This window comes from Myxine glutinosa, chromosome 2, assembly GCF_964187855.1.
Source record: "Myxine glutinosa chromosome 2, kmMyxGlut1.1, whole genome shotgun sequence".
Taxonomy (NCBI): domain Eukaryota; kingdom Metazoa; phylum Chordata; class Myxini; order Myxiniformes; family Myxinidae; genus Myxine; species Myxine glutinosa.
Window position 1 is genome coordinate 130,216,710 of NC_136262.1, and position 13,652 is coordinate 130,230,361.

General features: G+C 45.4%; 1 protein-coding gene across 4 annotated transcripts in view; it reads left to right on the forward strand.

The window, feature by feature from the left end:
• Positions 1–2,171: 2,171 nt before the first annotated feature.
• The window catches only part of LOC137421258 (mitochondrial calcium uniporter regulator 1), a 79,924-nt gene continuing 68,443 nt past the window's right edge, over positions 2,172–13,652 (forward strand). The window contains exons 1-3 of one of the 4 annotated variants that reach the window (XM_068107136.2): positions 2,172–2,371; positions 2,662–2,822; positions 11,532–11,651. In XM_068107136.2, the coding sequence (XP_067963237.1) occupies positions 2,678–2,822; positions 11,532–11,651 (265 nt within the window). In that variant the 5' untranslated portion in view covers positions 2,172–2,371; positions 2,662–2,677. Of the gene's footprint in view, positions 2,520–2,555; positions 2,823–11,531; positions 11,652–13,652 lie in introns of those variants that run through there. The other 3 variants (XM_068107134.2, XM_078771661.1, XM_078771662.1) reach the window with 3 other exon arrangements.

Below are 13,652 nucleotides of genomic sequence, written 5' to 3' on the forward strand. Positions count from 1 at the left end.
GGTGTGTCTTCATTGAAGTCACTGTTGTCCACTGCAAAGAAGACAAACGTCCCTATGCGCATGGTTCTTGGAAAGTATACACCCTGTTCTGTCGTAGACTCTATGACTGAGTTGGCCAGCTGTGTCTCCAACCGCAAGATCCGACTATAATCAACAGACAGACCGAACCCATGCAGGAAATCCAGAAGCTTCTTGTTTCTGGTGGACTGATGGACTACAATGGCAACGGCAAGCTGCTGTGGCCATTCTAAGCGATGGCGGAATGGTGCATCTGGCTCTTTGGGCTTGTACGTGACTTGGCGTTTTGACTTGTAGCCGTACATGATGTTCTGACTGATGGTTATAACATCTCGATGAATAGTGGCTGAGCGCATAGTCTCTGGCTCAATGCTCGTGGCTGGTCCTTCCAGTAGCCAGCGGAGGAAAGCATAGAGTACTTTGGGTACATGCTTTTCAGCATCATCAGTGTTCATTTCTCCTTCAAATTGCCATGGGTGCTTGTTCTGACAAGCAATGGCACTGCGGAGAACAGAGGCACTCTCAAACAGTTGTTCGATGTTTTTTTCATTTGTCTTCGTCATTGCATCTTCGACAGCTGCATCACGCACGGCAGTGGAGAATACACAGTCTGACTCGTTTCGACGTTTTGGTTTCATGAAGTGAACGTCATCAATGTGAGAGTTGATTTTCTCCTTCATGCCTTGGGTAGTAGGTGATGGGACATTGTGCACACCATTATTGTCAAGAATCCTGGAGTAAACCGACTTCAGGTCAGACATGTTGAGAATTTCACCAGCTTGGAGTAGAGAGCGAACAAGGCTGACAAACTCAATGTCTGCGGCTATTTTGATAACATTAGTTTCTTGCAGTATGTGTTCTTTGTCATCACTTGATGTCCCACTCTTGGGAGCACGTTGGACATTCTGCACCCAGCATGGGAGATGATACTTGACGTCGATCGCATGAGCATCATGTGCACTGATGGCAGCACTCAGCTGAACTTTCCACTTGTGGTTGCTGCCTTCTTCAACAGCTTTCTTCAGCTGTTTACCTGCGTTGAACGTGCATACAACATGTACACTTTCCTTAGTGACCTCTTGACAGAAGAAACAAAGGTCTCTGTTGAATGGAGTTGATGATGAACGTGTGAAGCGAAGAGTCTCGTCTTGCGTAGAACCTGAGGTACTTGCAGCGGCAGGTGCAGAAGAAGGACGTCCACACCTCTTATGAAGATGCTGGGTGTCGCCATGTTCGCAGGCTTTCTGGTGGCGAACTCTAGCACGCTCCAGGTGAGCAGTGTTGCATGTAGATCCATAACATGCCCGGTGCCACTTTGCTTTATTGTTCCTCAAGTCAGTGGCAGTGAAACAGCTTAATCGTTCGCTGATCTGTTTGAAGTCGGCATCACCATATCGTGCCCTCTCCTGGATGAACTGGAGAAACTTTGCATATGAGCCCAGTGCTGGCTCAGTCACTAGTGCACCTTGGGGATCCTGGCACTGAATGCAAAGTGTGAAATCAGTTTCTTTCTTGGTTTTCTTGCTTTTTGGCTCCATCATAGCTCAGGGTCACGAATCTGGAACATACAAATAACAAATAACAATTAAGATAGATGTGCATTAAGTTAGATTTTGGACACTGGTTCGGCTGTGCCATAAAAACCTATTTTTATCCCTTGTAGGTTATTAAAGAAGGTTTCATTCAATTCTCTATCCCCAAAAATGTACAACTGGACACCAGAATCGAAACTCTAGGTCATTTAGAAGCCAAGATAATGGAATTTTACGTTTTCGACATCCGCCATTTTGAAAATCCAAAATGGCCGCCATAAAGAACTTGAAACAATTGGAGACATATTTTTTCTAGAACTTATATCATCCCTAAAGACAGCCCAACCAGTGTCCAAAAATTAACAAGCAATTTCACCGGGCATTTCAATCTGCTACATTGGCCCCCCCACTATTTTCCAGCAACGACTTTCCTTGCATTCATGTTTCTGAAAAAGGGAGTATGTGTGTATCTTCTAGCTCGTCTAAGAGTTCCTCCTCGTCGACTTTTCGGTGCATTGGCAAATCTTTAAATGAAGTGAAACAAAACTTAAACTCAAGGAGTATTTCGATATATCAATGTTTGTTATAAACCCTTGTGTAGAAAACAAATTGATAATTTCCGATTAATTAATGTCGAATCGCTTGTTGCGATGTATGAATTCCTTCCGCTGTTTGTATCATTAAAAAAAATTCGCTAAAAGTTCGTGACACAGAAAAGGAAACGTCAATATACATTAGTTTAAGATAAATCTGAATACTCTTATTAAATACTTCGCAATGGGGGTAATTATATACCAACGTGTTTGATAAATATAATCTCGGTGAGTAGTTCGGCGAGATAATTAATTAATTAATGATTTGAATACGGGTCGTTCTACTTCAATAACGATGATGCACGTGGTTGTTTTTAAAAATAAAGTTGCTGCCCGTGCTGTTTAATCGGCGAATCTGAAAATGACGTATTCTTGAGTAGGAATTGAGTTTTCTTATATTTTACCTTTTTCGCAGGTGCCGTGTTTGTTAGCTTGTGTGATCCTGCTGTGACCGGGACCGATCTTGAATGTTTAATGCGCCATCCCTCGCTGTCTTTGTTCTATTTAATATGTCGCAGGTACACACCGGCTGATATGGCGTTGCGGGAGCGAAGGCTCATTTCGGGGTTTGGCAGAGCAGCTAACGGGCTGTTTTGGGGGGTGCCGGTGAACCCTGCCATTGGCTTAGGGCGCAGCTGTGGTCCACCAACCAGCAGGCACAGCAAACCAACCACCTCGGGTAATAATAGTTTCATTATAATAAACTGTGAAATGCTGTGCGAGTCCAACCACATTGAATGCATTCCTCACCTGCTGAGCTAAGATCCAGAGTATTTTTGGGAAAAATTGACAAGTGGTTTGCGAAGAACATGAAAATATGATGTTTAGATGTATCATCTACCAAAAACACCAACAAACTAGAACGGCACTCAGTAGAGAGGATACCTCCACCTGGTTGGCCATATCATTCGATGGTGAAGAATCACTTCAAAAATTATACGAGCTGGATCCAGATTTTCACAAAAATCGAATCTGTTTGTCCTTGTCAGACACCCAACTGGTCCACCAAGTTTCGTCCAAATCCGTCCACACCTTTTTGAGATATCCTGCTATGTATCATTTTTGGCCCGATCTCCCAATGGTGAAGAATACAACAACAGGCATTTTAAGGCCATTTTCCCTGCTAGAGCGGGGGTTAGCCTTGCGGTCTCCATGACAATCTTCTCCATTTTTCCCTATTTTCTGCATCTCCCCTTGTTAACCCCCTTGCCCGCATTTCTTCTTCGACCATCTTTCGCCAAGTCTTTCTCGGTCTTCCCCGTCCTCTACTTCCTTCTACATTCATTTCCATCACTCTTCTCAACCAGCCACTTTCATCCTTCCTCAACACGTGACCAAACCATCTCAACCTGTTACTCTTCACAGCATCCATCACGGGCTCTATTCCCATCATCTTTCGCAATTCATCATTTGTCTTCCTCTCTCTCAACGATACTCCGCACATCCACCGAACCATTCGCATTTCCACCCTTTCCAGCCTTCGTTGCTGCTCGACGTTCATTACCCATGTCTCGCTCCCATAAATCATAAAACTTCTCACACATGCAGTATATACACCTTTCCCTTCAGCTTCAACGACACTCCCCTCCTCGTCAACACGCCACCCAGTTCCCGAAACCTCTTCCATGCACATCTCACTCGAGCAACCGTTGCCGAGTCTGATCCACCTTTTCCATTCAGCATGTCTCCGAGGGAGCAAAATGTTTTCGCACCTTCCAGCTTCACGCCGTCTCCAAGATCCAACTCAACATTTCCTCCATCTGCAGCTCCCTCTGTACACACCTTACATTTGAATGTAGCTGCCACACTGGTTAATGACCCTCTCAGACCACTACATTTTTGATGAACCCACTCGGCGCACATTGTACATTGAATGGAGTTCACTCTGACACCCTTCCTGCACACAGCACACGGCCACTTCCCAGTTCTTTCCACCTCACCACATGCTTTACCACTTGCCATCACCTTCATCTTTCTGATATTCACCTTCAGACCTTTTGTCCCCATACATTCCTTCCACTTGTTCATCTTCTCCTTCAGTCCATCCATACTCTCCGCAATCAACACCAGATCATCTGCATACAACAACTACCACGGTTCACCCTCCTTTACATTCCGAGCCAGCACCTCCATCACAGCTACAAATATTAGTGGACTTGGTATCGACCCCTGATGCACTCCCACCTTCACCTCAAACTCACCACTGTTCCCGTCCTTCGTCCTTACAGCTGTGCGCGCTCTCTTGTATATTGCCATCATTACTCTGATCAACCATTCCTCCACTCCTAACTTCCTCAATGCCCATGTCATGACCGCGTGGAACCCGATTGAATGCTTTCTCCAGATCAACAAACCCAAGAAACAACTTCTTCCTCTTCTCCCTGTACTTCTCCTGCAACTGCCTTACAATAAAAAGCACGTCTGTCGTTCCTCTTTCTGGCATAAATCCAAACTGCATTTCGTCGATCTTCACTTTCTTCCTTATCCACCTCTCCAACACCCTTTCCAATACCTTCATTCCATGCTCCAATAACTTTATCGCTCGATACGAGCCACAGTACAGAGGGTCACCTTTCCCCTTGTATAGAGGGACGAGGGTACTCGGTTCCCAATCCACTGGAATGCGGCCTTCTTTCACCACCAGATTACAGATCTCTGTCATTCTCTTCATACCCAAACTTCCCGCTGCCTTCAACATATCTCCCACAACTCCCGTCGGCCCTCCCACTTTTCTACTCTTCATTGTTTTGATCGCTTCCTCAACTTCCTCCTCAGTTATCTTCTCTGCTGGTCCTAAAACTGGGTTACTCTCTATGTTGCCATCCCATTCATTCTCTGCATTCAACAGCATTTCCATATATCTTTTCCATCTTCCTTTAATTCCATCTGGGTCCACAACGATTGGTCCCACTTCATCCTTCAAGCAACTCACCCCCATCACATCACACCTCTCTTTCGCTATCTGCTTTGCAATCCTGAATGCCGCTTTCTTATCCTCTTCCGAATCCAAGCGTTCTCCGAACATTTTCCTTGATGCCTCCTGCGCCTTTGCTACCTCTTTCCTCTTGGCTACCTTATAACTTTCATGATCTGCCTCTTCTGCCCCCGTACCCTTCGCCTTCTGCCACTCCTTGAACTTGTTCCTCTCCTCGTCGATCCTCTTTCCAACTTCATCATCCCATCACCATGTTTCCGAGGTCCTTTTGTCCATCCACATACCTCACCAATGGCTCCCAACAGACTATCTTTCATTGACATTGACATCCAACCACTTTCAAGCTCAACCACATCATCCTCTACCATACTCAGCCTCTCTTTTAATGCCTCCCTCACTGTCACCTCTTTCAACCTCCACACCTTCATTCTCCGTTGGTACTTCACCCGCCGAGCTCTCCTCGCACCTTTCACCCTTATGTCGCAGACAACCAAGTGGTGCTGTGAAACAGCCTCCTCCCCCGGAATCACCTTTGTGTCCCACAAGTGCCCCCTATCTCGCTTACGCACCATCAGGTCGTCAACGGTTATCGTCGACCCACCTGACATGTATGTAACAAGCTTATGATCAGCTTTCTGGAACTGAGTATTACAAATCAACAAACCAGCTCCATCAGCAAACTCCAAAATCCTTTCACCTTCTTCATTCCTCACACCATATCCATAACCCCCATTAACTCCCTCAAAGCCGTCCATACTCCTTCCCACATGTCCATTTAGGTCTCCTCCCACAACAACTTCCTCATCTTTCACGTTTTCCATCAGCTTCTCGATCGCACACCAGAACTTGTCCCTCTCTTCATCGCTCCGACCAACCTGCGGAGCATATCCCGAGAGGACGTTCACTAAGAGCTTTCCAATCATCATTCTCACCATCATCAACCTTTCACTCACTCTAGTCACACTCACCACACTGTCTGCAAACTCCTCAGAAAACAGGACACCAACACCATGCACGCCCTCTGGGCACCCTTGCCACACAAACTTGTTTTTCTGTCCCTGCCTACCCTTCACCATTCTCACACCACTTCCCTTCCATCTCGTCTCCTGCACACAACATATGTCCACTCTTCTTCTGACCATTACTTCCACCACTTCTCTTGATCTTCCTGTCATTGTCCCTACATTCCATGTCCCAAACCTCAGAAACCGATGTCCACGTGTGGCAGCAGACATTTCGTTGTCATAAATGGAGTGATTTCCTCCCTTGCTTCGATCGGGTTCCCCACCTTGATTTTTGACGAGAGGGGTTGAGGACCCACGGGGTACTTCAGGCTGTACCCTGCCCATTAGGCTGGGCCAAATCGGAGGTGATTTTCCTAATTCAATGTCATTTACCTAAAAGTTGTGAGTGAGTATCAGGAACAAAATCATGAAAAAAAAATTCAAAAATATTGACGTTTTACGGTCAGACAGCCCGTTACCATAGCAACAGTTACAGACGACTCAAAAAATGCCTAAATTGATGATTTCTCAAGCTGTGTTTGACCCCCAGAGTTGATTCTGGTACCAAAAGATGCAGAATTGAAAGCCAAGGATGATTGGATAGCTTAACAATGTCTGTGACACAATTCAATACCACTTTTATCCAAAAAACTGATTTTTGTCTGAAATTTCAAGCATATTTATGGAAAAAAATTGAAAATTTTGCTTTTTAATCATAGGATAACCATTAATCAGATTAAATTTACTTTAAATTGTCTTTTACAACCTTGTATTGTCCAGTTTTTATAACTGTTATAACGTTTAAATTTGGCCATCTTCATTTCAATAAAAAAAAGTTAACAAAAGCAGCTTACAATCATTAATTTTAATGCCTGCTTTCGGTTGTTACTGTAAACATTCATCAGGGCGTTCAAGGCGCTCTTGCACACATCAAGGATAGGCGCTCTTGTCTTCGATACAACGGCAGTGAACTCTGGGGTCAAGAGTGGAGTCGTAGTAAGACTGGAGACTGAGTTTGGCAGGAGTCTTCTGCAACTGGCGTGTCGGCACCACATCCACGAATTGGTTGGAGGGGCGTCTTGCTCAATAGTGTATGGCCCCACCACAGGACCTAATGAACAGCTGTTCAAGCGACTGCTCAACACTTGGAGTGAATTGGACCAGGGCAACTACACATTGGTCGAGGTGTCTGCTCAACAGAGAGAGCTGGCTGGCCATGTACATGCCACCATCACCTTCCTTCAGACGTGGATGGACAATAGCACAAAGGAGACTCTTCGACACGACTACCTGGAGCTGGCACACCTCACACTGCTGTTTCTTGGAGGGACTGTCCCTGATGGTATGAGGACCATCACTATCAAAGCTCCTGGGGCATTCCACCACGCCCGTTGGATGAGCAAGACTTTATACACTATAAAGGTGGCACTCTTCCGTTGGCAGCTGGGAGATATCTACACACCCGAAGAGCTGGAAGACATAACCAGTCTCGCTGCATTCATGTCAGTCTTCTACACTAAAGCGTGGTTGACATGTACCAGTGCTGCAGATGCACCATCTAACGACATGTACCTGGTGAAGAACCTCCTCAAGGCTGAGGCCAGTATCGCAAAGAATCCAACAAAGTGGCCTGCCAAATTTCTGTCCTTTGTGACTGTGGCCCGAGAGAAGCTACAAAACCATTTGTGGTACCTCTCAGAGAGATTGGTCTCTTTGGCACTCTTCTCGGACAGAACGTCATCTGACAAGCAGACTATGAGAAGGGCTATGCTCAGGTACCATGGGACTGCACATAACATGATACAGGAGATGCCAGCCTCACAGCAATTGGGGAGTAAAGCCCTCAAAGACTTTGTTGGTTACGACTCTTGGAGCATGTTTGAACTCTTGGGTATTGACTCCAGTTTTGTCAAGCTCCCCGTTGCACAGTGGCCCACCTCAGACAGCTATCGTCATGGCAAGGAAGTTGTGGCCAAACTCCCAGTTGTCAATGACGCAGCAGAGCGGACACTTGGACTCGCCACAGATTTGAACACTAACAAGGCCCCCAAATCTGAGGCGCAGCTCCAGGCTCTATACAGGGTTGTGAAGGGCGTCAGGGAGAAGCTGCATGGACTGGCAACATCCACTGAGGTTGTGACTAAGAAGTCATTGGCCTCCATTGATTACAATTGGGACTAGGTTTTTTATTTTGTTATCAATGTTCAATGTCAGACCTTAAATTTGAGACAAAAAAGCTTAATCAACGACAAAAGTTAATTTAAAGTACATTTAATTTGACTGTAGCTCTGATTAATGATTATCCTATGATTAAAAAGCAAAATTTTCATTTTTTTTTCAAACAAATGCCTTAAATTTGAGATAAAAATGAGTTTTTGGGATAAAAGTTGTATTGAATTGTGTCACAGACATTGTTAAGCTATCCAATCATCCTTGGCTTTCAATTCTGAATCTTTTGGTACCAGAATCAACTCCGGGGGTCACACACAGCCTGAGAAATCATCGATTTTAAGAATTTTTTGAGTCGTCTGTAACGGTTGCTATGGTAACGGGCTGTTTTACCGTAAGACGTCAATATTTTTGAAAAAAATTTCATGGTTTTGTTTGTTACCCAGCCACAACTTTTAGGTAAATTACAACCTTGTAGTATGAAAAATTGAAAATCACCCCTGATTTGGCCCAGCCTACTGCCCATATGTAATTGTAATTGTCATGGTTTCCTTTTTGAGGCAATGTTTTATGGCCGGATGCCCTTCCTGACGCCAACCCTTTTCGTCGCCTCTTACAACACGCAGGGATACGGTGTACCGATTCTAAACCAGGTGAAGAATCACTTTAAAAAATTACATAATTCTCGTATCCGAATCCATATTCAGATCTTCACCAAAATCGAATCGTCCTTGTCAGACACACAACCGGTCCACCAAGTTTGGTCCAAATCCGTCCTCAACTTTTTGAGATATCCTGTTCAGGCCAAAAAAAAAAATATGGCTGGTCTCTGGTCAGACCAAAGTTCCAGAATTGATGCGGCGATGCGGGTTTTTTTTTGTTCTTTTTTATTTTTTTGAAAAGCATGGATTGCACAAATAAAGGTGTTGTTTTTTTATGTCCTCATGCCTTGCGGTCCTCCTCCTCATCTGCCGTGGCGCCGTCCAGAGAGAAATTAAAGACAGCCAATGGGACTGGTAGGCCTTTTTGTAAATAATGAACACAAGGCATCTTGGCATCATCTTTGACCAAACCCTCTCCTTCGACAAATACACTAAACAGATCACAAAGACGGCCTTCTTTCACCTGAAAAACATCGCCCGTCTCCGTCCATCCCTCTCCTCCACGGCTGCAGAAACCCTCATCCACGCCTTCATCACCTCCCGTCTGGATTACTGCAACAGCCTCCTCTATGGTTCACCCTCAATAATCACCAATAAACTCCAATACATTCAGAACTCCGCTGCCCGTCTACTCACCCATTCCCGGACCCGTGACCACATCACCCCCGTCCTTTACAAGCTTCACTGGCTCCCCATCCCCCAGAGAATCCAGTACAAAATCCTCCTCTTGACCTACAAAGCCCTCCATAACCTGGCCCCATCCTACCTGACTGACCTCCTCTCCAGACACACTCCCACCCGCTACCTCCGCTCTGCTGGTACCAACCTCCTGAACCCCCCCCCCCCCCCCCCATCCGGCCCAAATTCAGATCCTGGGGGGACGGGGCCGTCTCCATCGCTGCTCCCACCCTCTGGAACTCACTACCTCACACCATCAGAGACTGCTCCTCACTCACCACATTCAAAACATCACTCAAGACCCACCTGTTCAACACTGCATTCAACATTTAACCCACAGCACTTAACCCCTGACTATCTCTTCTCCCTCTCCTGCCTTTTGCTTTGATTATTTACCTATTGATTTTTGTCTTTTTGCACTTGTTTTTTGTACTCTGTCAAAGTGCCTTTGGGCTTCTTGAAAAGCGCTATATAAAATAAATGTATTATTATTATTATTATTACAAGCTTAAGTTATTTTAAAATGTATTTATTCTGAAAATCATTAAGTTCTTCAAGCATATTATGGACTGCCATTTCGTTCTCGAGATCACCTCGCCGTACCGTCAAACATTCCAATGCGTCGATCGCGTCAACACTACGCATGTGCAAGTGGTCTAACAGGCCGATGGTCTCCCACGATCTCTTCTCCCAGTCCACCAGATTATCACAGACACTTACAACTTCATGACAAACGAGATAGGATCCAGGCCTAACTAACGAGACCACCTGCAGCTCTCTAGGCCTTCTGGTTGCTTCACACGAACCCGACAAAGAACGTCTTCGTTTCAATAAATGACAATATCCAGCCGATTGGATTAATGACGGCACGGCACACAACACCACTCATACCCGGCTGGTTGGATTTGGACAAACTAAACGTAGTTTTATAGGGGAGAACCATGCGCGAACATCGATACCAATGGCGACCCTCAGACCCGTATTTCCCGAGATAGCGCGCCGGCCCGGCAACAACAGGCGCGCGCTGTTGTAGGTACCATTGGAAATTTAAAAAGAAAAAAAAAATTGTTGACGCGCAGGGTCAAAATCGATGTGTGCGCTGACCAGAGACCGGAAATATATTTTTCTCGGCCTTACGTATCGTTTTTGGCCCTATCTCTCAATGGTGACTTAAATTTAATCAATCTTAAAGATTTAAAATCACTTGAACGCAAATCTTTAACTTACTTATCATAATTTATTTCAAGATTTTCTTCTATTTAAAACTTAAATCACTTAAAGATTAAAAAAAATAAGTCCTATCCGAATTCGAATCTTCACAAAAATTGAATCAATTCGTCCTTCCACCTACCAAACCTGTCCACCAAGTTTTCTCCGAATGCGTCCATAACTTTTTGAGATATGGTGCTTTGTATTGTTTGGGCTACTCGGCCTGTCATCCTTCCGAGGTCGGAAAATTGAGCACCAGCTTGCTGGGATGAATGATCCCGATGTGTACCCTGATTTGGAATGGGTAAACCGTATCCCTGCACATTGTAAAAGGCGACTAAGGGTTGGCGTCAGGAAGGGCATCCAGCCATAAAAACGTTGCCTCAAAAAGGGAACCATGATGATTGTCATGGGGCCCCAAGGCTAACCACAGCTCCAGCGGGGGAAAATAGCCTTAAAACGATCATTCATTCATTTTTCATATTGTTTAGGCCGATGACTCGATGGTGAAAAATCGCTCAAAAAAACTCTCGGATCCGGATTCGAATCTTCACAAAAATTGAATCAATTCTTCCTCGTCACACACCCAACAATTATTTGCTTGTCTCCCAAACTGGTACTTGAGGCTGCAGTCTCGGGCTCAATGGAGTGCGTTGTGTGCAATATGTAAATGCATTGTTGCTGCATTTCTGGCCTAAGTACTGATCCAAGGCTGATTTTCACATGTGCAGGATTGAAGACCTGCGCTGCATTGCACGTGTATGATGTGCGGATGGTTGACGTCTCACCCTCTGACAGCAGGAAGTTTTATTTTGATACTCATGCCATGGTGCGTCTTTTGGAAAGCCAAGGTAACTTTTACATCACAACTTTGATGTCTATTTCAGAAAAATCATTTTGCAAGAACACTAATTTATAGTATTTTTGGTGCAATATACTATAATATTATGTGGAAAGGGTGAGGGGGGGGGGAGGGGGGAAGAGCAGGAAATCCATGGGTTGTCTAAAGAATATTATGGACCATATGATTGAGTAGGTTGGGTTTACCCTTGGATCAGGGAAACTATCAGAGGTAAGTCCTATTAATCAAACATTCACTGAGGAGGCACTGAGCGTCCTTTATAGAGCAGAATATGGTAAGGTTGTGCAAATCCAATTGTAACAGGTGAGGCCAGCAGCCAACTGGACATCCTCCATCGTACAAAGTCCTTCCTTGGCACACCTGACTGAACTCCTATGCGCCTACAAGACTTTTTCCGCAGTTTGATGGAGTACTGCTCTCCCCTCTGGGCTGGCTTCCCTGCCTTGCATCCTGCTTAGCTTGGTGCCGTGGAAACCGAAGCTTTTAAGATTTTTGGAATCTCCTGCGATGAAACTGAATCTATAGGCCTATCACTTCACCATCACAGACAGGTCTCTGTCTTCTCCCTCCTCCTTTCTTGTCTTGCACCCTCTGCTCTTTCCGTGCTTTGTCCCACCGCCCACCCCTCCAGGTTTCTACAGGGCACACGGTCAATTCTCTCAACGTATAATTCCCAATCCATCGATTTACTTTACCACAAAACCTTATCAATCTTAACAGTTAGTGACTACTATGCTGTTTAAGGAAAATCACAGCAAAGAAAAAAAAATAAAGGATGAATAATTTGCTATTTTTACATTTTACTTCAATGAAAAAAGATGAATTTTGTACTGGTTACGAGTACGACTGGAAAGGTTGATGCGGTGGGCAAGAATGGGCTTTAAAGCAAGAAAGTCGAAGAGTGTGGTAGTGAGACGAGGAGTGGCGGATAACAAGCACAGGTTTGAGCTGGGAGGGGAGGTGGTTCCATCATTGGTAGAGGCCCCTGTGAAGAGTTTGGGAAGATGGTATACAGTGGAGTTGAATGATGTGGGAAGAGTGGAGGAGGTCAGAAACAAGCTTTTGAGAGGTTTGAAGAGGATTGATGGATGTGGTTTGCCAGGTAAGTTGAAGGTATGGTGTTTGAAGTTTGGTTGATGCCACGAGTATTGTGGCCATTGATGATGTATGATATTGCGATTGGGCATGTAGAGAGAATGGAGGTTGTGGTGAGTGGGTTTGTGAGGAGGTGGTTGGGAGTGCCACGCTGTTTGACGAACATTGCCTTTTATGGTCAGGGTGGAAAACTCCAGTTTCCCTTGACATCATTAACCGAGGAGTTTAAGGTGGTGAGGGTGCGGGAGTTCATGATGTTGCGGGATTCAAGTGATGCAGTGGTAAAGAATGCTCTCCCAGAGAAGAAGAACAGTCGGAAGTGGAATGCAAGAGCAGAGGTGGACGAGATGGAGGAGCGGTTGCAACAGCAGGAGGTCATGGGGATGGTAGAGCACGGGAAGCATGGCTTGGGGTGGATGGAGCATGAGCGATGGGGAAAGGCATGTGTGAAAGAGAGGAGGAAGATGGCTGAGAGGGAGGTGAGAAGAAAGGTAGAGGAGGGGAGTTATGTGAAAGCAGTCACAGGCACAGCAAGGTGCTTGGACTAGGTGGGAAGGTGCGCAGGTGAGGACATTGAAGTGGCAAGAAATTTGGAGGATGGAGCCAATATTGTTCAGTTTCCTGTTGCGGGCAACGTATGATGTGCTTCCATCACCAGTAAACTTGAGATTGTGGGGGTTGTTGCAGGAGGAGAGATGTTATTTGTGTGGAGGTTTGGGAACGGTGCAGCATGCACTGGGTGCATGCTCAGTATCATTGGCAGCAGGACAATACAGGTGGCGACATGATCAGGTGCTGGCGGTGGTGGTGCAGATGGTGCAACAAGAGGTGCTGAGGTCGAGAGAAAGAAGAAGGGAGAAGGAGACTGATGGGGGAGAGGTGTTGTTTGTCAAGG